Raw genomic sequence first — 24,089 nt, 5'->3', positions numbered from 1 at the left:
GTTGTCTTTAAGATCTCCCGGTATTCTCAAAGTCAGCCCGGGTCAACTAAAGTGAGCGGAGTCTTGCCAGCGCAGACAATTCGATCAGTTCAATTCTCACTGGAGCAACCAGGGAACACTGCAGCTGAGAAGGATCGTGGAAAGATACAACCCACAGATAGCTAATGGTTATGAGAATAAAATCTAGAAGAGAGGTAGCTCCATATCTTGTTATCATTGCTCTGTTTTTAATTTGCAGCGTGAATGCATATCCATCCACGTCGGTCAGGCTGGTGTTCAGATTGGCAATGCATGCTGGGAATTGTATTGCCTTGAACATGGGATCCAGCCCGATGGTCAGATGCCTAGCGATAAAACGATCGGAGGTGGAGATGATTCTTTTAACACTTTCTTCAGTGAGACAGGAGCCGGTAAACATGTTCCCAGAGCAGTGTTTGTGGACCTAGAGCCAACCGTAGTCGGTAGGTACCCAGCATTAAGCAGCTTCAGTGTAAAAGGGAAGAACCCCTACGGTCTTTTTTGTTTGTTCAGAACACTATAGATTTTAAAAGATGCGTGTCTGGATGCCGTTTTGACATTTGAGGTTGTTGTTATTTGAAAGATGTGAAATAATCATCTACAGGTAACAACACTTGGGAAAACAACGGAACTTTTTTACGGTCTGGATAATCTTTGTAGACTGCTGCACTGCGTCCAGAGTTTTCTTTAATTGCTGTCTGGGATCTTGTCCGTACCCGTAATGTAGTTTTCTGGGTGACCTCTGTGTTCTCGGGTATGAGTACTGCTTTGTGAGGGCCTGATGTTTTCCCCTAAACAAAGGGGCTGAAGTCGTGCCAACGTTTTAGGCCGGTCGGCCAAGCTGCGTACGGCCAGGGATGGCGTCTGCGCTCTCGACACGTGCAGTCAGTGGGTGGTCACTGGGCAGCACGCACAGAACTGAACAGATCAAACTGACCTCGTGGTGGTTCGTTCCGTTGTAGATGAAGTGCGTACAGGCACATACAGGCAGTTATTCCATCCTGAGCAGCTCATTACTGGGAAAGAAGATGCAGCCAATAATTATGCCAGAGGCCATTATACCATTGGAAAAGAGATTGTTGATCTAGTGCTAGACCGCATTCGCAAACTGGTAAGAATTTGTGCTGCAAGTCAGTATTTAAAATAATTGATACAGCTCTACAGCTAGCTATAGTGATGCGTTGCTTTGTTTTTTCCCTAAGAATTCTATGCATAGTTCATTGCTTAAAACAAAACTTTTATCTTCTTGCCCCCCTCCGCAGTTAAATAAATTTTAAGTTTTACTGACTGAATTTTTTTTCAGGCCCTGAAATACCATTATTTGGAAGTATTTTAAGGATCCCTCATAAACATTTTATAAAAGCCTTAAACAAGTGTAACAGCATTTTTACACTTTTTTGTTTGTTTGTTGTTTTCAGTTTGAATCATGCCATTGTCTGTCACGCAAAATATTTCTAGTAGCCTGAACCTCAGGTTTTGGTTGAATGCCTAGCAATTTTAATTACTTCTCTAGGTTTTTTTATCTCACATAGGGTGATATGATTCAAAGTAAAATAGTGATTGTCTATTTAAAATTACAAAAATAAAAAAAAACCCTTGTTTTCAGCATCTGATTGCTACTTGCTGAAAGCTAGAATGGGAACATAAACAGATTCTGAAGCTGTAACCCAGCTGTAATTTGAAGTCAGTTGTCGCAGTGGTGCACAGCTGCTTACAGGAGTGGTAAAATGGCATCAAAGACAACAAAGCAACTTTTAACGATTGAAATACTCCTATTCAGAAAAAGTTACGCAGAGGCACTGGTACTTCTGAGTAAAGGCAGGTGAGAAAAAAGGAAGACCACCTTTCAGGCATGCTGGGGTTTTATTATAACAATCTAAGACTAATAAACTTAAAGAAATGCCTTTGAATGATGATTTTGGAGAAAGCACTATTAAAATAACCAATAACTTTTTTTTTTCTCCCGCTTTTTTTCCACCCCCTTGTAGGCTGATCTGTGCACAGGGCTGCAAGGTTTCCTTATCTTTCACAGTTTTGGAGGAGGCACCGGTTCAGGGTTTGCATCTCTGCTCATGGAAAGGCTCTCTGTTGATTACGGCAAAAAATCTAAACTAGAGTTTGCGATTTATCCAGCACCACAAGTTTCCACTGCTGTAGTGGAACCTTACAACTCCATTCTAACTACCCACACAACATTAGAGCATTCAGACTGTGCCTTCATGGTAGATAATGAAGCCATTTACGATATATGCCGTCGTAACCTTGACATTGAACGGCCTACGTATACCAATTTAAACCGATTAATTGGGCAGATTGTGTCATCCATCACAGCTTCACTGCGTTTTGATGGAGCCCTCAATGTGGATCTGACAGAATTTCAAACTAACCTCGTTCCATACCCCCGAATCCATTTCCCCCTGGTAACATACGCCCCCGTCATCTCCGCTGAGAAAGCGTACCACGAGCAGTTATCTGTGGCTGAAATCACCAACGCTTGTTTTGAGCCAGCCAACCAGATGGTGAAGTGCGACCCCCGCCACGGCAAATACATGGCCTGCTGTATGTTATACAGAGGGGACGTCGTTCCCAAAGATGTCAACGCCGCTATTGCTACCATCAAGACGAAGCGTACCATTCAGTTTGTGGATTGGTGCCCGACTGGATTCAAGGTACTTGGATCGCTTTTTAACTGCTTGATGTTTGAATTATTAGGAATTGTGTAGTATTCGGAGGTGACGGTCATTCTGCAATGTTGTAACGCCCCTGTTAAATATTCTGATGAAGTGCAAAATAACAGTAAGCTATTTCATTTGGTCGTAACCATGGTGATTTTTAATTGTTAACAGAAATAAGTCTTCAAGCCTTAGCACTCATACGGAAAGTTTTGGTGTGTTTTCTTGAAGGTGGGCATTAACTACCAGCCTCCGACTGTGGTGCCGGGCGGTGACCTTGCAAAGGTGCAGCGGGCCGTCTGTATGCTGAGTAACACAACTGCTATCGCTGAGGCGTGGGCTCGCCTCGACCACAAATTCGATCTCATGTACGCTAAGCGTGCCTTCGTACATTGGTACGTCGGGGAAGGGATGGAGGAAGGAGAATTTTCTGAAGCCCGGGAAGATCTGGCTGCCCTCGAGAAAGATTACGAAGAAGTCGGCGTAGACTCGGTAGAAGCAGAGGCTGAAGAAGGAGATGAATATTTAGAAAACTGAAGTCTGGAAGAATTTATAAAAAACCCCAAACAAACAGAATTGCAGAACCCTGTTCACTTGTTAGATTGTTTTCAAATAAAGTTTTAAAGGTTCTACCTTCTATTTTTTTTCTTCTTCACTGTTTATGTGTATACTCACTGAGTAAGGACCATTTGAGATGGCAGGGTTTGGCAGCGTCTAGTCACGTGCAAATTACAGGAGAAATCGGGAGATTGTGTGCGCTCTCCTGCGATCCCAACGCGTTCTGAGATAATACTCTCTTTGATTTCTGGTTCCTAACAAGCAGGAAAGTACTACTTCAGGATGTTTTAGTACTAATAACACTGTTACTATCCCAAAAGAAAAGAAAAATAAAAGAGCAGATCTGTTACCTGCTTTAAAAGAGCATTGTCATTTTTTCCATTGGCCTAGTAAAAAACCCCAAACGCTCTGATGTCCTTCAGCAGTACGTCCAGGGGAAGGGAGCTTTACAGACACTTGGAAACGGTTAAATTGTAGGACGCTCTGCTCAGGTGAAAACTGCTACCCACTACCCTAAATATTTTTAGTCCTGAGTCCAGAAAAGGAGAAAAAACTTCAGGGTTTTGTTTGGGGGTTTTGTGGGTTTGGGTTTGTGTTTTTCCTTCCCTACGTGTTCTATGAAATGGGGAGGGAGAAAAGGGGCTACATACGCTAAAGATACCCAGAGTGAGCTATTCTCGGAAGTACTTGCAACTACTATCCGCAGAGCATAGTGCGTACGCACAAGTTATGGAGTTCTAAGGAAATAATTGCTGTATTTAAAACCAAAAATGCCTCTGTTTTTGCAGCAGGAGAGCGAGCGATGCCAGCAGCCGGATGCATTAGGCCCGCTGCTGCTTGCGGCAGCCGCCTGCAGGTTTTCATCCCTAAGCCACCGTTCCCAGTCCCGCCTCGCCTCCCGGATCGCTCCGGGCTGAGCCTCCCGCTCAGGAGCTGCCGGCCGCTGCGGTGGCAGAGGGGCCTGGAAGCGCTACCGTAGCTGTGAAGCCACGCTAACGCCGCGCAGAAATCGCTACGAAGCAGCGGGACGAGAGGCATGCCGCCGGGGAAGGCACCGCAGGCGACCGCGGCCGGGGCAGCCGCCCGGCCCCGCCAAGGCCGCCGGGGGAAGGCGGCTCCCGCCGCGCCGCGCCCCGCCCCGCCGCCGGGCTCCTCCTCCCGCCGGCCCGGGGAGCGCCGGGCGCGCAGGCCGCGGGAGCGCGGGTGGCCGCGTGGCGGAGCGCGGCCCCGCAGGCCTCGGGCGCGCTCTCGGCGGCTGTAGCGGAGGCGGGCGGGGACCATGGTGCGGCTGTACAACCTGCACCCCTTCGGGTCGCAGCGAGTGGTGCCCTGCAAGCAGGAGCCGGCGCACTTCTGCTGCGGCCGCGAGGTGCTCTTCGTGGCCAGCACGGCGACCAGCTGCAGGGTAGAGGTGTTCGCCCTGGGCGACCAGGGCCGCTGCGACCCCCTGGGCTCCTTCGCCACGCTGGGTCCCGTCCTGCGCATGGCGCACAGCCAGGCAGGTCAGTGCCCCTCGCCGCCGGGGCCGGGGGGCTCGGCGGGGCCGCGTCCGGCTGGAGGGCGGGGAGAGGCCTGCGGGCGGCGCCGGGCGGCGGCTCGGGCTCCGGCGCGGCGGGAGAGGGGCCGCGGCGCTGGGGGCGGCTCCAGGCGCCTCCCGCCGGAGCGGAGCGGAGCGGAGGGGGCCGGGGCCGGGGCCGGGGCTCGCTGAGGCGCGGCGGGGAGCGCGGGGCCCGTGGCGCCCTCAGCCTCCGCCCCCGCTGCAGCCCGGGTCCTGCCCTTGCTGGTCTCGGTACTTCCGAGGACGGGGCGGGCTCCAGCCCATCCCACCGCTCCCCACGAGTCCATGGCTTTCCCTGCTCTTCAGAGAACAAAACATCTTCTCGTTAATGGATATTGGGGGGGGGGGGGGAAACACCTTGTCTGTAATCACAACTCATAAAGTGAATCACACAGGGGTTAGTCTGGACCTAGATCTATAAGTCCTTTTTTTAATGGCATGTGAAGTGTGTTCCACCCGGCAAAGAAACTTGCGCCTTGGATTTCATTAGAGAAAAATGGGTGACAACTGTTTTTGCAATTTTAGGTAAGAGTTGAGAATTTAAGATGTTCTCTGTAACGTACTACGGCAGGTAAAGAAAGAGCTCAAAACCGGCCTCATCTATTCTTTAATGATATATCAGTACCGCTGCTTTCTTTTAAGGAGACTATCTGGTGACAATTGAAGAAAAAAGCAAAGCGACTTTCCTAAGAGCGTATGTGAACTGGAGATGCATGTCTGCAGGGAGTTCTCGCGTGTGTGTTCGGATGGTTGGTCACAAGATGGAAGAGTCATACAGCGAAACCTTAAAAGAACAGATGTCAATTGTGGAAATGCCACTTTCAGATCCTCCCCTGTGCGTTTCGTGTTGTCCTGTAAATGGAGATCTTCTCGTGGGCTGCAAAAATAAACTAGTCATGTTCTGCTTGAAATATCTGGTCATAAACGAGAATTTGACTGTGTTAGACTTTGAACGCTCCTTAATTTTGCACATTGATAACCTCATTCCTGCTGAAGTTGCGTTTTGTGCCAGACATATAGCCATAACAACAGAGCTGGATGTTCTGATCCTGAAACTGGAACTGGTCCAGCAAAGCGCGGACGGGACAGAGCAATGTGCACACGCAGTTAGTACGCTGGAAAAACCTGTGGATGGAGGTAAGTCCAGAAACTAAGTTTTTTTCGTTTCCAAGAACCTGCTAACTGATTCCTATTATTCTCAAAGTAGGCTCAAACAAGCTCATTGCCCTTCAGAAAATATTTCCAAATCGTCTTAGGACTATCAATCAGCTGAATATTCTAGTGCATGAAAAGTTGTACCACCTGCAGTTAGAGGTAACACTTAACATGCCATCGTTCTGCAAACACTTTCAGGATAGCGCAGCCTCTACAGACATAGAATTAGGTCCCTGTTTTGGGGTGCCACCATGGGCCAAATCAAAGCGGTAGTAGCTCAGCGTGCTATGTTCAGAAAAATTATTCCATCAGTGCCACTGCCCAAATAAGTGCGTCTCTTCTGAGGGACAAGTGGGAGGCCAAACGGAGGAGGCATCTCATGAACCTTGAAATGGCCCATGCGTACTGGCTTACTCATTTAAGCGTGCTTCTGTGGCGGTGCGTACGCACTTCTGTAACTGTTAGTAGGCTGAGAACCTGCGTAAACAAGGTGTCAGCAAATTCTCCTTTTTCAGTCCTTCGTCTTATTCAGGGGCTTGCCTCAGAATCCTAGAAATCCCAGAAAGAGATTTACTCGGTAGGTTTCATTCCCATGTATTGCAAGAAATCAATCCATCTGTAATCAATTCCCACCATTCCAAAAGTATCAGATGAACAACAATAAACCTTAGGGAAATCCTTCATTTATAATTGAAGAAACTTAAAACAGAAAAGGACGGTCTTTTAGAAATGGAAACTAGCTAGAAAAAATTTAAAGGTAAATAAGACTTGTCAGATAGGGAAAATGTAAACTGGAATGTTCTTCATTAAGTGAAGATCTTAACTCCGATAATCGCATCCTGTCCCTAGTTGTTTTTATTACTAAAATCTAAATAGAAAAGTTCAAATTACTTTCTGGGTACTGTTAGGATTTGCTTTCCAGAACTTAAGTGAGTTTAAGATAACAACTTTCTGTCATAGCTGCCTTTTCCTTCTTAAAACCTCTCCAACCAAATGACAACGTTTTTTGACGGCCAGCTGTTTGCAGCACAGGTTGCCTTGGACTCGCCCTGTAATGAACGGTTTACCTCTTCTTTCAGAAACCTTGACTCTTAGATATTCAGACTGTTGAGGCTTAAATGAAGGATTCTTCTCATCTTCTAGCATAGCTGTTTTCAAAATCTCATGGTTTGAGGAAGCCAGTGCTAGCTAGGTAGCTGTGATTGGAGCGTTTAATTGATATTGTGCCATATCATTTTCTTACTGTTAAATGGAATGGCTTGAACAATGAATACAGCATTTTCATTGTTAAGGTGTAAAAGATGAAGGCCCTTCAACACGTACTTTGCAGCTTGAATTAGATGAGTTCATCATATGTCAGAAGCCAGTGGAACTGCTCGGGGAAGAAAGCAAGCTATGTGAGATACCCATCACACTGGAATCCACGGAGTTACCTACAGAAGACACAAAGCGTTTCCAAGTGCAGTATCTGCTTTTCAGGTATTACAAATGTGTTTTCCCCTTGATAGGTTAATTTACTACAAGAAACCAAAATCGGCTGTGGCTCATGTCTTGTTGAAAGAAAAATCCTGGTATTTTGACTTCTGGGGTTTTTATAAGGGGGCATTTTTTTGCACTGAGGAGATAATGTGATACCAAAGAAAGCCCATTTTTGAGTAGGGCAGAATAATTCAGTTGGAAGGGACCTGCAACAATCATCTGGTCCAGCTGCCTGACCACTTACTTCAGGGCTGACCAAAAGTTAAAGCCTGTTACTAAGGGCATTGTCCAAATGCCTCTTAAACACTGGCAGGCTTGGGACATCGAGCACCTCTCCGGGAAGCCTGTTCCAGTCTTTGACCACCCTCTCCGTAAAGAAATGCTTCCTAATGCCAAGTCGAAACCTCCCTGATGCAGCTTTGAACCATTCCCAGGCGTCCTGTCCCTGGATCCCAGGGAGAAGAGCTCAGCACCTCCCTCTCCACGCCCCCTCCTCAGGAAGCTGCAGGGAGCCATGAGGTCTCCCCTCAGCCTCCTTCTCTCCGAACCAGACAGGCCCAGAGTCCTCAGCCGCTCCTCATAGCACATGCCTTCCAGCCCCTTCGCCAGCCTTGTTGCCCTCCTGCGGATGCATTCGCGTTCCTTCACATCCTTCCTAAATGGTGGGACCCATAACTGCGCACTGTACTCGAGGTGAGGCCGCACCGATGCTGGATGCGGCGGGATGATCCCCTCCCTGGACCGGCTGGTTACGCCGTGTTTGATGCACCCCAGGACTTTGACACACAGCTTGCAGGCAAGCAAAGAAAGGATTTTTGGTTGCAGGAACTCAAGATGGTTGTCTCTAACTGTGCCATGTGCTTCTTGGCATTGCCATCCTGATTACATTAGTACGAGGAGCGCACATTGTTGTTGAGTATTAATACATCAGCTATGCCTATTATAGCTCGTGCTGTTTACTTGTCCAAAGTAGCTCATAATAATTTCTCACGGAGGTCCCATGTTGTTTTGGATTTTTTTTTCTCTAGACGTTTTACACCCGACCAGTCGCCTTTTGGGTTTTGTGAAGAGACAAAGTTGCACTCAGTGCAGCTGCTCCCCGTGTACCAGACAGGTACGTGGACACGCATCCGCGCGTTACGGCCTCTGCCACAGGAGACCTGGGAAAGGAAGGAGCTTCTTTGTATATAGTTTTGTACACTGTTTCCGTATGATTTGTTTTTAAATTAAGGTCTTTCCTCCCTTTTCAATGATTTAAACTGAGCTTCTACTAACAAAAAAGTCTTTTACGTTTCTCCAAGTTCTGCATAAACCTTGAACTAAAATATCAATTCACCGCACCGAAAGAGGAAGGCTAAATCAGCTTTTATCAGTTGTCTACTGATTAATTTTACGCCACAAAACGGTCACTCTTTACATTGCATTAATAAAATTATCCTCAGTGTTATAAGATACTAGGCTGCCTCTCATGAGTCAACAGCGGAAATCAGAGTAGTAAGCCTTAGTAATCATTAAGATACAGGTTACCTTTCTGCCAGGCTTTAATTAAAACTGCGAGGGCTGAATGCAGATTTTAGGGGTTCATTAATACACACCAGCTCAAGCCCCAGCAGACCCATGGAAGAATTTAATGCTGTATGTTATCAGTCAGCTTTACCGACTGCTCGCCCAGTTTGTGGTTGTTGTCTGGCTCCTAACAAGCAAAGCCTCATTTAAGTTGCAGCTGACTCAAGAGAATGAGCTACTTGCCATTGAACTCCAGCTGTCTTTTGTTCTCATGTGATTTACAGTCTTTGACAAGAGGGTCTGTAGAATCTGAGCACAGCCTTTACCTGCCAAAGTGGCTTTAGAAATAAATTCTGCCATTCCCAGCCTTTCTTTCCCTTAAGTGGGGGCCTGTATTTTGGTGCCCTGCAGCTGCAGCTCTGGATGAGCATTCATCCCAGCTCACAAGTCGTTGGCTAAGATCAGGCTGATCATTCAATCCGTGGATGCTTAGTTGTGATGAATCCGCCAGGACTCTCAGATGCTGTTACATCTATAGAATTTCTTCACTTGGTGATCCACCCGCACTGTTGTTAAAAATGCCTCCAAATGAGATAACGTGACACACAAATTTTTGACCCGTGTACTGATCTGACCAGTATACTGATCTTCACATAGCTCTTTTTCTCTTCGCTGGCTACTAACAAAACCAGTCTGCAACCTGGGCAGGTTTGATAGCATCTTTTAGGCATCGGGCTTGCAAAGGAATTGCCAGGTTTTGATTTATGAGGTATATAAAATGCCTTTCTTATTGTTACATCTAGGAAATTCTGTGAGAGGCCATGAGGAAACTGAGAACAAGAACGAACTACTGAGTCTCTTTTGCTTTTTCTCTTTACCTCATGTTGGATATCTCTACTCTGTTGGGAAGGTAGTAGAACTGATTTCTACATACCAATATTCAGAGAAGTCAGAGCAGGCGGTTCTCACTCCACAGTTCCTGCACGTCATTACGAGGTACTACATTTATGATTTTGCTGATAGTATTAACTACGTTTCTCTGTGCTGCTGCCGTTTTTTCCTTTTTTTTCCTTTTTTACTCCCTCCCTCTGATATGTCCTTTATAGCCTCCTGGAACTCTCTGGGTGGGCTCATGTGATAGTGCAGCGTGCCCTCCTGCTTAGGCTTTGAGGCCCATTTCTATGAAGGAAAAAGATCTGATTCTCTGTAGTCTTGGCTACTTGATTTTTGCGAGTCTTCATTTTCTTGCTTCATTGCTGTGGTTTCTTCTCTCCCTCTAGTGAGAACCTGCAGTGTTTCACAGTGCGGTGCAGTGCAGCAGCAGCTCGTGATGAGGATCCTTATATTGATACGACTGTGAAGGTACACCGCTCGTTATCTCGCTAAAAGAAGGCGGGTAGTAGTATGGCACTTAGTTTCCTTATGTTTCCTTCTGAAATCCTGTTAGTTTCTGTTGGCTGAACCAATAAAATAACATCCAAAATTGATATTTTACTTCAATCTATGGCATATTGTATTTTAATGGTCTACAAATGTCTCAATGAAACAGTCTATCATTGCCGTTTAAGATTCTAGACCATTAGTAGAATGTTTTCAAAAACATCAAAAGCTATAAAATCACTTACATTTTAAAGTAAATTCCATGCTTTCCTGTATAAATGTGAATGAAGGGTGCAGAGTTTTCCGTTATTGCAGCTGACAATGTTTCTGTCTCTCAGGTGCCCTTGAAAAAAACAGTTTTTTGTAAGAGGAGCGTAGACACTGGAACAAGTCTGCTGTGTGATGCTTAGTGCATGTTTTTTTAGGAGGAGGGCATTTGATTCTTGGAGGTCTAGACTTTTCCCCTTCTTTAAATTGCTTATCAGTAAAAATCTATTGAATTGTAAAGATTGGGATATACATTAATAAAAATACCAGGAAAGATAGACTGAAGCGTATTTTAAGTTAGCATTTAAGGATTTCTTTTGAGCATGTAGATACCAGACATAAAGAAACCATAGGACAGTGGAAGTATAAAATTTTCAAGAGCCAAACCATAGAGGTACTGAGATAAAGAATACAAACACGAGACACAATTTATCCTGTCCCTTCTCCAGTCTCAGCTTTCTGTGTTTTCATTGTGGGTTACGTTCAGTCCATCACGATTCCTCCAGGCAGGCAACAGGCTGCCTCCTGCCTCAACAGCAGGTTTGAGGAGGTGTGCATGTAATGGTAGTCTGCAGGCGGCAGTCCCTCACGGGTGTCCATGCTGCAGCTTGCCCTCCACAGGCAGCAGACCCACTCTGGCACGGGTCCTCCATGGGCTGCAGGCCCTCGGGGCATCCCTGCTCTGGTGCGAGTCCTCCATGGGCCACATTCCGTCAGGGGTGTCCCTGCCCTGGCGTGGGTCCTCCATGGGCTGCAGTCCCTCTGGGGTGCACCTGCTCTGGTGTGGGTTGCCCACAGGCTACATTCCCTTAGGGGCGTTCCTTGCCCCAGTGTTGAGTTTGAAGTGTGGTGATGATGATGGTTATTATTATTATGTGTTATTATTATTTTTCCTACTGTTTTTTTTATATCAGTTTCAGAGCTGGCTGGTTCTGGTTCTGACTAGCCCAGGGCAATTTAGAGCCTCCTGGTCACCACTGCAGCCCTCTGCCTCTTCACAAGAAATTTTGAGGTTTCTTCAAAAAGCAGGGTACACATATGATGCTGTGTTGCCTTGCTTCATTTTTCCATTTTTAGTCCAGTATAGATGACGTGGTAAGCTTTACCTGAAAGATGCATATTGAACAAATCGGGGATGTAATGCTGGGTGTGTAATGTAACAATAGGCAAGCAAATATAATACTTCTATCTGTAATTGCTTTTTGTAAGCAACTGAAATCAAACTTTTATAACCATGTCAGGCAATATTTTATATCTTGGCCAAATTCAAACTATTTGGGATTAAGTTTTCCATGTTAGGCTCAGTTATTTTGAGACACACAGCTAAAACTGTAGTTGCTTTGAAGAGTGAAATGATTTTTTTTACCCATTTTTAAATGATTTATGTCATAGTTTTATGAGTGAGTATTTTTATTCTTGCTTAAGTGAAGCACTCAAAGTTAGGAAAGCCAGTGAATGTTTTTAGTGTCAGATCACCGGACAAAGGTTACATTTTTTCCGTTTTTTTTTTAAATTTAAAAACTCAAAGTACATACTAACTGAAATTACAAACCACTCACTTTCCGTTACAGGCTTGTCCACCTGTCACACTGGATGTCTGCACATTAAGAATGCAGCTTTTTATAGGACCAAGAGCTATCTGTCACTTCAAAAACCATATAATTCTTTTGACTAAGGCAGACACGGAGGATATTACTGAAAGAAGAAAGCCTACAAGAAGGATGCTGTAAGGATTTGTGTCTTTTGGGGAGATGGTATTTATAGCTCTGTGTACACTGCTGAATTTGTGGGTGTTGGAGTTGAAGAGAGGTTCCTCTGTGTAAAACTGTTTGGAAATAATTCCCTAGTTGTTAGTGCATGAGAACAGAAATCAAGCTTGCTTTTTTTTTTGCCCCCCCCAATTCTACGGTATTATCTGACATAGAAGAAATGAGGGTAGGGTCACAAATGCTTAAAATCAACAAAATAAGTTACTCAAGATGGTAAAAAAACCCTTAACTTTCATAAGTAATGTTAAAATAACATTACTAAGAACATATCTGCTACTGAGAAGAAAAAATATCTTGAGAAACAAAAATACGTAGGAGTATCATCAAAGCTACAGGCTAACAAAATGTGTTGTAGCACAAAATGAAAATGTCTTGCATTTGGCTAAGGCTTCTTTCCAAGAAAGGTTATGAACATCACTATAGTAATCCATGACAAAAGAAGGATCGGACTTTGGCCCAAGATACTCTTGTAGCGTGTATGTAGCCAGAGGCATTTGTGACTTTTTATCTGTTTCTGTGAGAACTGCTATTCTCTTTTTTTTTTTTTTTTTGAGGGCTTTTCATAGAACAGCTAAACAGCTGTTCTAAAACAGCTATTCAGAAATCACATTTATTAAAATCAGTTCAAATTGGTTAACAAAAGTGGGCCAGCTATAGTTGATGGAAGAGTTATTTCAGCCAGTATTTCCTAAAGCCTAGAACAGACATTATTCAGGATAAGGTGAGGATAAGCCCGTCCAGGAGAACGGTAATTCAAATACTGTAGTTCTCTGTGTATAAAGCACAGTTTCTTCTGCCAGTTGTGTTGTTTCAAAGATTATAGTTGGCATTTGAGGAAGATATGCTTTTTGCCTTCTGTAAAGAACAGAAGTTGAACAAATACTAGTCTACTTAACACCATCATTTGAAAATAAAGATGTAAATATCCCAGAACAGTTAAAACCAAAAACCCAGAACAAAAAGAGCCTGTGTTTTCCCACAGTGTTTTAACCTTAGGGCATTACAGACCTAGCCAATGTGTTAGAGTAAAAGCATTCAAATATTTTTTTATGCCATGTCTTGGCAAACACTGTAATAGAGCTGCAGGGGCAAACATGCAGTAAGTCCTTACAGAAAGTAAGTAAACATCTTAGCTAATTTGAATTACTTAACTTCGTCTAAGTATCTGATACTACCTGGTGTTAAGCCCGGGAGAAGATGTAGTAGATATTTTTGATGATGTTCCTGGTGTATGAACATGCCTATCCCCGTTCTGTTATTAGCCATTATAACTTAAACTCACAACTTAACTCTCAAGCATTTACTAGCCTGCAAACATACCTATTTATACATTGAAATTGTCAAGTGAGTGGGTTTTTTTCAGCTGCATAGTGTTTATTTGGACACTGACAACTCAACTCTTTTCCTTCTCTCTAGTTCCAGAAAGGCTGACAGCATCAAATCCAGAACAAATTCTGAGTCCGAGCCTGGTTGGAATTTATATATTATAAACACTGTTTCAACCATTCAGCTTTACAGAGAAATGGTATTGCCCAACTCCTGCTTTTGTTGTTTGGTGACTAAAAATACGTACTGTTAATTAATCTCTGGTGCATGTCATTGCTGAATATAACTTAATGTATTTCTCATGAATAGCCCATAATCCTAATTTAAATGGCTGCTGCCCTCATTAGAATTGTTCCTGTATATTCTTACTTTTTGCCAGCAGCCTAAGTGTATCCTGTGTCTGTTCTAGGTAGATTATAGTAGAACGTACGAAAACGTAAAAACTGAGAGTTGCATCCATCTTCTAAGCGAGGCTCACTTACTGGTCAGAGCAGCTATAATGGACCCTAGTTTCCTTAAATCAGATGAGAAAGAAGAACTTCTAAGAGCATTCAGAGAAAGCTGTGCCTTCTTAGGAGACTGCTACAGCAGGTATGTTTTAGATGTCAAAGTGATGTAGGTGAGCTTTTGTTTCCAATAATGTAACCTTAAAACAAAAATCCATCATTCTTTGCTGGTTTACGTTTGAATTGTATATATAATATAAATCTTTATGTTCTATGAAAACAGCTTAATCTAGTCATCTCTTCAGTGTCTGGTTGTCTTTATTGTCATTGAACACAGAATACAACATTACCCTGAATATGAGCTATGTATTTGCAGACACTGGTGTGTCTGCAACTTTGTTTGATGTATTATTTTGGTTCTTACAAACAGCGATGGCAAAAGTGTTGCCCTTAGTTGTTTTGTTCTTCTCTGCCTTCCTCTGTTGTCCTCAGGTGTGACACAAAGGATTACCACCTTGCTTTGCCATACTACAGAATGTCAGGTTTATCCATGACTGAAGTTTTAAAGAGACTAGTTTCAGAAGGTGATGAAATACAGACATATGAGAAAGGATTTATATTTTACTTAACTCATTCTCTTAATGAAGACTTAAATGAAGAATTAAGTAAGGTAGAAACAAGTTTTTTTTCTCAATCTATTGATTTAGTTCTGATTTTAAGAACTGTGTATCAAATTTTAATTAAATTCCATTTGAAAATGCTGAGCTGCTTATTTAGTTTAACAGTTGTTATTTTTCACATGGTTTTTATTTTCCCATATTTGTTGACAAAATAGGAAGCAGCACCTGTGATGCTTTGGGCTGCTTTCAAGCAACATATTATGGGTTTGGTTATCGTGATGCATGTTGCTAATGATCTGGTTCCCTCTTGCACACGGAGACACTTTGCTTTCAGGAAAGCTCTGCCTCAGTTTTCTTTCATCTCCCATTTCTGTAACAAAACAAACTGTTTCTTTGAACATTGCAAAACTGTACAGGTTGGTAAAACCAATTCGCTGTGCTGGTGGATGTTCTCCTAGCACCCCAGAATATGGGTTGAGTCACTGCCAATTAGAGATCCTTTACTTTTACCAGCAGGGAGGAAAGAGGCAGGAAAGGCACTGTGATTTGATAGCTAAGCTGTACTTGGCTGTTTTATTAAAAACAAACAAATTAAAAAAAAAAACCACCAAAAAAAAAAAACCCACCAAAAAAACCCAAAAAACCCAACAAAACCAAAACCCCACAATACTTTCATATGCAATAGAAGACTGTATATCTGGGCAATAGAAGACTGTATATCTGGAAAGGTCTAAACTGTCAAATGGCTTTTATTTTAACAGGAATCAGCAAATAAAGTTCTCCAAATATTCTATGTTGCTGACCCTGTGCAGCTGCCTCATATCCTCTGCAGCCCCTGCATGAGAAACGTATGTCCTTTGACAGCTATGAAGTATCTTCAGAAAGTTGAAAAGATGATGCCATCAGTGGTCCTGACACTTACTAAGGCTTTCATGGCTCTGAAAATGGGAGACCTGACAACGTACAAACATGAGATGGACTCCTATAAGGAGGTAAAGTATCCTGAAAGCATGAGCTATTCACGCTTTGCAAGGCCCAAATCAGTAGGTTTGGCTTGTAGTTGTATTTTACAGTAAAAGAAACTTTCAGTCGCTCCTGTTCCTCCTGATACGCTGTGTAGGCTCCAGGGAATGTCTGCAATAACGGTAGAATTGAGGGCTGGCATACACTGGGACTGTACTGTTTACCCTGCAGGTAGGGTAGTCTTACCTTGGCAGAGCCTTACCAAATAAGCAAAAGTTTTGAAGCTGTTAATTCTTGATAAATTAAATGCTGTTTACTGGGGTGTAACAAGCTCTGCAGAGCTAGTGCTCTTCAGCAATATGGCAGGGTTGTATAGTAGCATTTTTACACCCCTCCACCTGTAATTAATGCGGTATGCCCATGAAAACACCATTTCTATGCAAACAGCCCTTATAAAATTGCTCTTGAAGCAGAATGTCCCCGGTGCACACAAACTAAAGTTTCTGTATATGATCTCCCATCTTTCTTCTTATAAGTGGAATCAAAGGCCTTAACCCTTATTAAGATCAGATCAGAACCTACTTCAGTGCTATCAAAGTAAGAATTCCACACCAATGGGGGAAAAATGCTAGTGAAGCAGTCTCTGCCATAGATGTTCACATGTGGTTTTAGACTGAGACCAGTCTGTAAATTACTTCTTGTTAAGGTTGATCAGGACTGTTGAATATTCAAAGGTGACGGAGCTTGAAATACAGACTCTTTCTGAGAGTGAGATATTGGAGGTCTAAAAACTTTTAAAATAAACTGATAGCTGTTCCAAAGTTAGATATCGTGCTTCAGTAGGAGAAGTCCTGGAGAGCTTTCAAAGTTAGCAGGTTTTGAATTGCAGGGTGGGAACTGTGGAGAGCTGTTCAGCAGTGCCATTCAGCACCACCTGCTTTCCAACCATTTGCAGCACCATCAAGTGAAATTGCCATGTTGTGAGCCAACATACACATTCCACTGCATGGATGTTATTTAGACAATAAAGTGGCTGGGGTTTGGGGGTTGGGTTTTGGTTTGGTTTTTTCTTTTTTAATCTGACCTTTTAAAAAAATACTCTATTGCACCTCACCTTTAAAAAGCATTTTGTTGCGAAGTAGAAAAAATAACACTTTGGGAAAGATAAAGAAAGATGATAGTTTGTATGCATAGCGGGGTGAAATCTGATTTTTTTTTCTCCTAGGTCTGCCTTATAGTTCCTGTGTAATCCATTCAGTCTGCTTAGGCATTGTTTTCTCACTGTCTTTAAAGTGGAAATAGTGTCTTCTCATGCTTACCTTCAAAAGCACTCAGATACCCAGAAACAGCTTACTGTTGCACGTAGTGCAGCACATTTTGATCATGGTTTCAGGGGTATTTTTAAAATAAAAATCATACGTCAGCAAAGTAGTCTACTGAAATTTAGCAAAGTAGTCTATTGAAATTTCAGCCAGTGATTTTTCAAAACACTGTGTCTATTGAATGTCTTGGATTTCATAGTGAAATCCATCTTTCTTATGCGCACAGTAACTCCAGATTTCAACTGCATATTACTTTCAGTGTTCAGGCAAATGGCCTATTGGTCGGGGGTCACTGTTCCAGCGCACAGCTTGGAGTTCGGTCTCTGGAGAGCTATTCTATCAAGTGTAGAAAGGATTTATTTCCTTTTCCTGACTTTCCTTCATTTTATCTGTCTAAACTTCACTGCCTGAGGAAATACTGAGTTTTCTGAGTTGAATCACATGTGGATTGAGTTCTTTACCTGATTTATATGTGTTTGTAGACAATACTGGCTTGCGGCTTCATTGGGCAACCAAAACTCCTGATACAGCGTGAGGAAGGAATTGTTATTCCAACTGAGTTTGCTGTTCACCTGAAGGAGATGCAGCCTGGTTTACTGGTGGCTGCCACTGTGGCTTTACATGAGAACAGTAAAATTGAACTGGAAGAAGCAGATACCTTTTTCAAGGTTGGCCTGTGATCATTTTTTGCTTCTGTTTTTCTCATAGCAATGTTGTTATGGGTAAGCAAAGCAGCTTCGGTTGCTCCTTCACTCACATCTCAGCATTTCTTCAGAAAGAGGGAGATGAGGGTTGGATATATTCCAGTCACAATAGATGACTACAGAGTCAGAAACTGGACCTTCTGGAAAGAAATACTGGTTAAACCAAGCAAAAAAAAAAAAATGCCATTAAGTTCTTTGTTTTGTCCCTGTCATTTGAATGGAGAATATCCTGATCTCAGAGATCTTTCAATGGCTTCCTAATAACTGGGCTTCCTAAGGCTACTGAAATTTAACAGAATTTAGATAAATCACTTCCATAAGCTCCTTTTGAAGAACTCATTAGGATTGAAACATAATTCTAAAGAATCAGACTTAAATATGAAGGTATATACCTTCTTCTTATATCTGTTACTGTGAAAGACCTGTATCAGAAATACCAAGTCATGAAACTCAAATTAGAATAAGTGGTGCTGTTTAAAGCCAGTTGGAAGCCAAGTAAAAGTCCTTAAAGCATCTCCCTTGTGGGCCCTACCATTATACCCCACTGAGCTACACAGCATCTCTTACGGCCTTTAGATTCTTGTTTCAAAGACATCTGCTTGGCTATTGGCATATATAAAATCCTCCAGATTAGCAGTCTGTAAATACTTGCTGACAGTGTGCTGGCATTTCTGGCAGTGGAGTAAATCCTGAAGAAGAAATCAGAATTGATTACCTTAAAATCATTCCATGAACTTTTTACTTTGCCTGGCACTGTATTATGTAGAATCACATCAATTGGAAATACATCAAGACAAAAAAGGAACCAAAATTCTACTTCTAGTAAAAGTGAAAAGCTGTTCCTCCTGTCTAACTTCTGCTACAAATAATTACCATAGTCTGCGCTAACTTGCTGTCTTCTAACGTTCTTGTTCTTAGATGCTGTGTAGTAACAGTGAACACGCCGTTCCTCAGCTCTTGGTGGATTTCTGGGAAGCTCTTCTTGTAGTGTGCTCTCAGGAAGAAATACTTCAGGAGCTTTTATTGAGGGTTACTTCTCAGTATGTTTGGAGAATATCAAAGCAGCAACTTCCTGAGACGAAGCCATTGAAAACAACAGAGGATCTGGTAAGCGTACCATTCAGAGGAGGTGTTATGACTGCATTGCCACTCCAAAATCTATCCAAATACTATCCTTAGTATTTTAATTCTGGGGATTTTATCTCTTAAAAGAAGCAAGATCGAAAGCAAATAGGGTAGTGTGCAGTTACCAAATAGGTATTGCTCGCTCTGGGGGGTCCTACTCTTCGGGAACCTTTGCAAATGTACTTCCAACAGGAATCTCGGCTCAGGACAGAAACAAGGGCTAAAATGAAACATGAGAGTTTGTCAGATGGAGTGTTTGCAATTTTACAAAGCTGACTAAATGAGAATAATGTGTGAAGGATGAATTTCAAAGGATTCTGAATGGGAAATCTGAAATACAGAATTAAATAGAAGTTTCCAGTTTATTTGTTACTGAATTGTATGAACCAGAAGAAAGACTAGCTGCTGTTCTAAATTATGCTATTTGAGAGTAAAATTTTCTTCACTTGTGGTGGGTTTCACATGGAACTGTCATGAACAGAAATATTTCTTTTTTTGCAACTTAATTCTTTCTTGTATAGGTAAACTCCTGTAATCATTTTGGGTTGATTTTCCCGTGGGTAACTTCCATAATGTCAGTGGGATCTCCATCTGATAAAGGCTACTATGAAGATATCTCAAAACTGCAGGTATGAAACCCTTAAATCTTACTGTTTACAGCGTAGATCCATTCTGCACATGTTCATGTATGCATGAACAACTTTCTCTAGCGTACTCCCCTCCTCCTTCTCCCCTAGGTTATCCAAGTTGAACTAAAAGGCCCATTGAAATGACGGAAGAAAAAAATACTGAAGGGATATGTCAATAACAATGATATTTCCATTTGCAGTCCAGTCTCAACTTGCTTTCTCAGTTTTCAGTAACATTTATTAAGGGAAATATTATTTCAAAATTATTCCAATAAGTAAGGGCTTCTGTTCTAAGGTTATGGTTAGCATTTTTTTTGGGAAGTTTGTCTTAAATCCAAACAATACTTTTTCTTCTTGTCTTCAGTCTCTGTTATGTAGTCAGTCAATCGATATAGCTTCAATTCTGCCTGTCTTGGAGCCTCTGGCAGAGGCTGGCAACGTCGGCCTCACCATCCACGTTCTCTGCAATACCCGTCTGGGCAAGTATGAGGAAGCCATTGACCAGCTTCTCAGAAGGTGTCCCGATGCAGCTGTATTGTACGCTCAGCACGAGCTGAAAGATGACAATCGGGTGAGCTACTTTCGTTAAAGTTGTTCACTTTTTTTGTTTTTCGTTTTTTTCCTAACTAAAATGCTGTTGTGTACAGATGGACTCTGGATGGACCAAATAGCCCAGCTTTCAGACAAAGGAAATTGCTTAGCTTGCTTTGAACCTCTTGCTTGGCATTTAAATTCCATAATTCAGTCCCCACTGATTTTAACGGAACATTTTTTTTCCCAGTTTCTTCTGTGACTTCTTGTATTCATTCTAGTAAATTTAAAGCATAGTCTTTTCAGATGGCAGAGTGCCTCAGAAACGGGAGAGTTAATATGTTCTTTTTGCATTGTAAATGAAATACTAGCTAGTTTCTTAGTAACAGTAAAAATTTTCTCAACAAAAAATTGTTTGACAGTGTTGTATAATGTGAAATTTTAGTGATAAACTAACTGATAAGAGGTCACAGTCCTTCAAATAAAATCACACTTAAGTATGTTCTTCCCGTGTTCTAGTGACATCTTCTGAGCTTTTAACATCAGAATGGTACTGGTGCACCAGTGGAAAGATTATGTTCTTTATGTCCCGTTTTCCCCTTAGGCTTCTATACAGTTTTAACTTTGGAACTGATTTTATTCCAGTGTTCCAGGAGTACAGGAGTTTACTTCCATTGCCCATCACAGCTACTCAATTAATTGTACGCAGTTTTGCTGGCCAGAGTTGGCAAAGGTGATCCTCTACCAGATGGATGTACTAGAACTCTGTTCAAAACCAGATTTGTGCTTTTTATTCAGATCTGAAAATAGTTTCTGTGATTGTTTCCACATTAGTTATAGAGTTGAATGTGAGGTTGCAGTACTGAATCTGAACACAGGTGGAAGAGTTACCATGTTTAAAAAAGAAGGAAAGAAATCCCTTCCCCTCTCTCCATTCTCACCAACAAAATTATACGCAAAATATAATTCACTACTGGAGCTGTTGGAAGTAGACAGATTAGGTCAGGAGACAGAGCCATGTTCTTATATTAGTGCTATTCACCACTTTGCATGGAGCTGTTTCGAGGGAAAAACCTTAATTTTCTGACTGCATCAGCCTTGCTAATTATGTGACTTTTTTCTCTTACAAACTTTTATCTATAGAGGCACTAGGGGGCACTCTGTAAAAATTTTCGAGTACAAAACGATCGCACTGAAAACTGAAAATAAACGTGCAAAAACACTGCATTTCAAAGCATTATATAAATTAATTATTGAGTTCATCGTAACCTACCTGTATTTGTACACATCAGAGCTTAGTTCAGTGTATTTTTAGCAGGTCTTTCATACTTTTAATTGCAGTCCTTGTTAATGTACACTGTTGCTGTGGGTTTTTGTGGATTAGGCTGTGTGGTGGAACAAGCTGCTTCCTGAACTTTGCAAGAGAACCAGGCTTGCTGGAAATGACTGTCCTGTTCTTATTTCAGCACTGAAAGGTAAATCAATTGATTGCAACTCAACTCCAGAAGCCTTTGTACGTCATCTGATGTTCTAAGTACTGTTCAGGCTAAGGACTACTGATATGATAATTTGGAAAAAAAAGGGGACCTTTTTCTACAGTTAAAGCTAATACAGCTCAGCAGGCTTTCTAGTCATTAGCGCAGGAGTCTGCAACATATAAAAATCATGGCATTCATTTTGTATTGAAAACAGTTAAATTGTGGGAATCGTATTGTTTCTATATAGGTCAAGAATAGACACCATTAAAAAAACTTACTAAATAGAACTAATAGGTAGTAATTGTTGGGTTTTTTTCCGAGGCTACGTGACTCTATGGTGCTAAGCAATGACAGCTAACAGGCTACTATTGATAACCCAGTGAGCGTTTAAGTGCATGTTGATGAATAGGTCATAGACTGAAAAAAACACAATGTGTTACTACTAGAAGTAGAGAAACCAGCCCTGGTAGTTGAAGTACTCGTACTGGGACATGTTTGGAGGAAGTCAATAATATTGTGTATAGCTGAGGGGCCAGCCTATTTGTTTTGACAGAATAAGATGATTGAATAAAGCACATAGATTTAAAAAAAAATATGCCAGTGTAATGCCTCAGGGCAGAAAAAACAGCATCATGGGGTTGCGTTGTGCAGCCCAGGTTGCCATGCTCTATCATAAAGTTCTAGTTTCTAGTGCTAGGGTGTTTTCTTTTGAAACATTGTTTTCATGCAATAACTGTGCTGTAATCGCTTAAGAGCATAACGTGAAACAGCTTGGTCTGAGAAGCTGCTTGCAGAACATCGCATTTTGCTGACAATGCTGAGTTAGGGTACTAGTATAGATTTCTAGGGCTTCCTTTGCATTTGATACAAAACATGTGAAGTACTAGTTTAGACTTCCATAAGCATTAGGGCCACACGCAGACCTGGTGAGTCAAGACAGAGGTATGGTTTTAAACTAATTTCAGTTTACTTTTGAGATTGCCTATAGTTGTATTTGTTCCTAAATGGGTGTGTCTCGAATTTCATTCCAGTTGCAATATTTAGATACTTTGATGGCTTCAATTAGTAATTACATTGTTAATGTTTTTTCATTTCTTTGTTCTAAAACCAAAATACCTGAACAAGATTTTCTCTTCTGCTCTGAGCAGAAACTTTATCAGTTGTTGCAATGGAACTGGAACTAAGGGATTTCCTCAGTCTTCTACCAGAGGATGGAACTGCAGCGTTTTTCCTGCCACATCTCCTTCACTGCAGCCAGAGGAAGCTGCTGACCTAGATGAAAGTCTGCTATGCACTCAAATATGAAGAATGTGCTGGAATAAAAAAGTAAATGAAACAAAGAGTAGAACTACATATAAGGTACTGTGGGACTGCCCTCACATAAATCACCTTATTTCTCTGTTGAAACCTTATGACAACTCTGGAATGACAGCTGTTGTCTGAGGCAAAGCACCTGTTTTGAAGCTAATGCTATTACACTCTGACAAAGGTCAGGAGACCAGAATTCCTGCCAGGTAGAACTGAATGGTGGTTGGACTGGTAAAAACATAGCTATTCGACTGTTAGGCAGGATCGCTCATCTTCTCAATGAGGGTGAACTTATGGCCAAAGCGGCTAGAAAATACAGACTGTACAATACAATTAGACATACAATGTTCACTGAAAGTAAAGCAGGGAGTCAGTCTTAATTTGATATTAGTTGACTCCTGACCTAGGGAGGAGTTTAAGCTCAGGCATGCGTCTAACAGTATGAGTAAAAGTAAGTGCCTTACTCTTCCACATGGAATTGAGCCCCACTTACTTTGTTTTGCAACATAGACATTCCCTTGAATTCCAGCTGGCAAAACCAGTCAGCTGCTCTGTCATCTTAATTACATACCCATGCAAGTGTTACACTGAAAATGTTTTCATTTGGCAATTCACAAAAAAAGGCCACAAATCAAAGAGAAACAGAAGTGTTCCCAAGGGGAGTGGAAGATACAGACTACCGCTGGCTTGCTGTTTTTTGGTTTCTTCTCCTGTTGTACTCAGTCAGTAGACAAATGGTCATAAATCCAGCTGAAAACTCTTATTTCTTCTAGGTTTTTTGGTAAGCGTCTCAGGTACTTGTGCACGTATGTACTGATGTTTGTCTTTCTTTCGGGCAGAAAACATATTTCTGTTCCTTCAGCTGGAATTCAGTCATAATAAACTGTCACAATGTTTATGACCTTCTTATGAATGCAGTTTGGTTTTTAATAATAAATAAAACGATGACTCCATGATCCCATGATGCTCTAAAGGCCTAGTTAGCTGACATTGACTCTATCAAATCTATTTTCACTGAAGCTGTAATGTTACTTAAATGCGTAGAAGTCAGTCAGAAGAGATCATCTACATTGCAAATAAACTATTTTTTGTTTCTCTTTTTTTTTTAAATATATTTTAACTTATCTATATAGCATTCCTGCTACAGCCAAGATCAATAATCTAATTTACTAGTAGGGATTATTCTGGTTTCCATAGAATCTTGCTACCTTAAAAAAGGCCAAAGCGATTTAGACTTGTTACAGAGTAGCAACTTCCTTTGTTCTGGTAGCTGTA

The 24,089-nt window shown here is 41.9% G+C and overlaps 2 protein-coding genes across 2 annotated transcripts; both read left to right on the top strand.

The window, feature by feature from the left end:
- Positions 1 to 238: 238 nt before the first annotated feature.
- Positions 239 to 3,227, top strand: LOC309594159 (tubulin alpha-3 chain; the record flags this gene model as incomplete). Its single annotated transcript, XM_082319540.1, has 4 exons — positions 239 to 461; positions 981 to 1,129; positions 2,007 to 2,687; positions 2,922 to 3,227. Exons 1-4 carry the CDS (start codon positions 341 to 343, stop codon positions 3,225 to 3,227), a joined length of 1,257 nt encoding a protein of 418 aa, XP_082175666.1. The 5' UTR covers positions 239 to 340.
- Positions 3,228 to 4,524: 1,297 nt separating this feature from the next.
- HPS3 (HPS3 biogenesis of lysosomal organelles complex 2 subunit 1) lies at positions 4,525 to 22,807 on the top strand. The gene is made up of 17 exons (XM_082321009.1): positions 4,525 to 4,750; positions 5,449 to 5,943; positions 7,254 to 7,440; positions 8,469 to 8,554; positions 9,750 to 9,942; positions 10,227 to 10,308; positions 12,165 to 12,319; positions 13,779 to 13,887; positions 14,098 to 14,279; positions 14,627 to 14,804; positions 15,516 to 15,746; positions 17,522 to 17,707; positions 18,662 to 18,850; positions 19,390 to 19,497; positions 19,862 to 20,068; positions 21,413 to 21,503; positions 22,655 to 22,807. Exons 1-17 carry the CDS (start codon positions 4,528 to 4,530, stop codon positions 22,780 to 22,782), a joined length of 3,030 nt encoding a protein of 1,009 aa, XP_082177135.1. The 5' UTR covers positions 4,525 to 4,527; the 3' UTR covers positions 22,783 to 22,807.
- Positions 22,808 to 24,089: the final 1,282 nt, after the last annotated feature.

The sequence above is a fragment of the Platalea leucorodia genome (genome assembly GCF_965183815.1).
Source record: "Platalea leucorodia genome assembly, chromosome: 8".
In the NCBI taxonomy this organism is placed as follows: Eukaryota; Metazoa; Chordata; class Aves; order Pelecaniformes; family Threskiornithidae; genus Platalea; species Platalea leucorodia.
The sequence above is the reverse complement of the archived record's forward strand: the minus strand, read 5'-3'. Positions and strand labels throughout refer to the sequence as shown.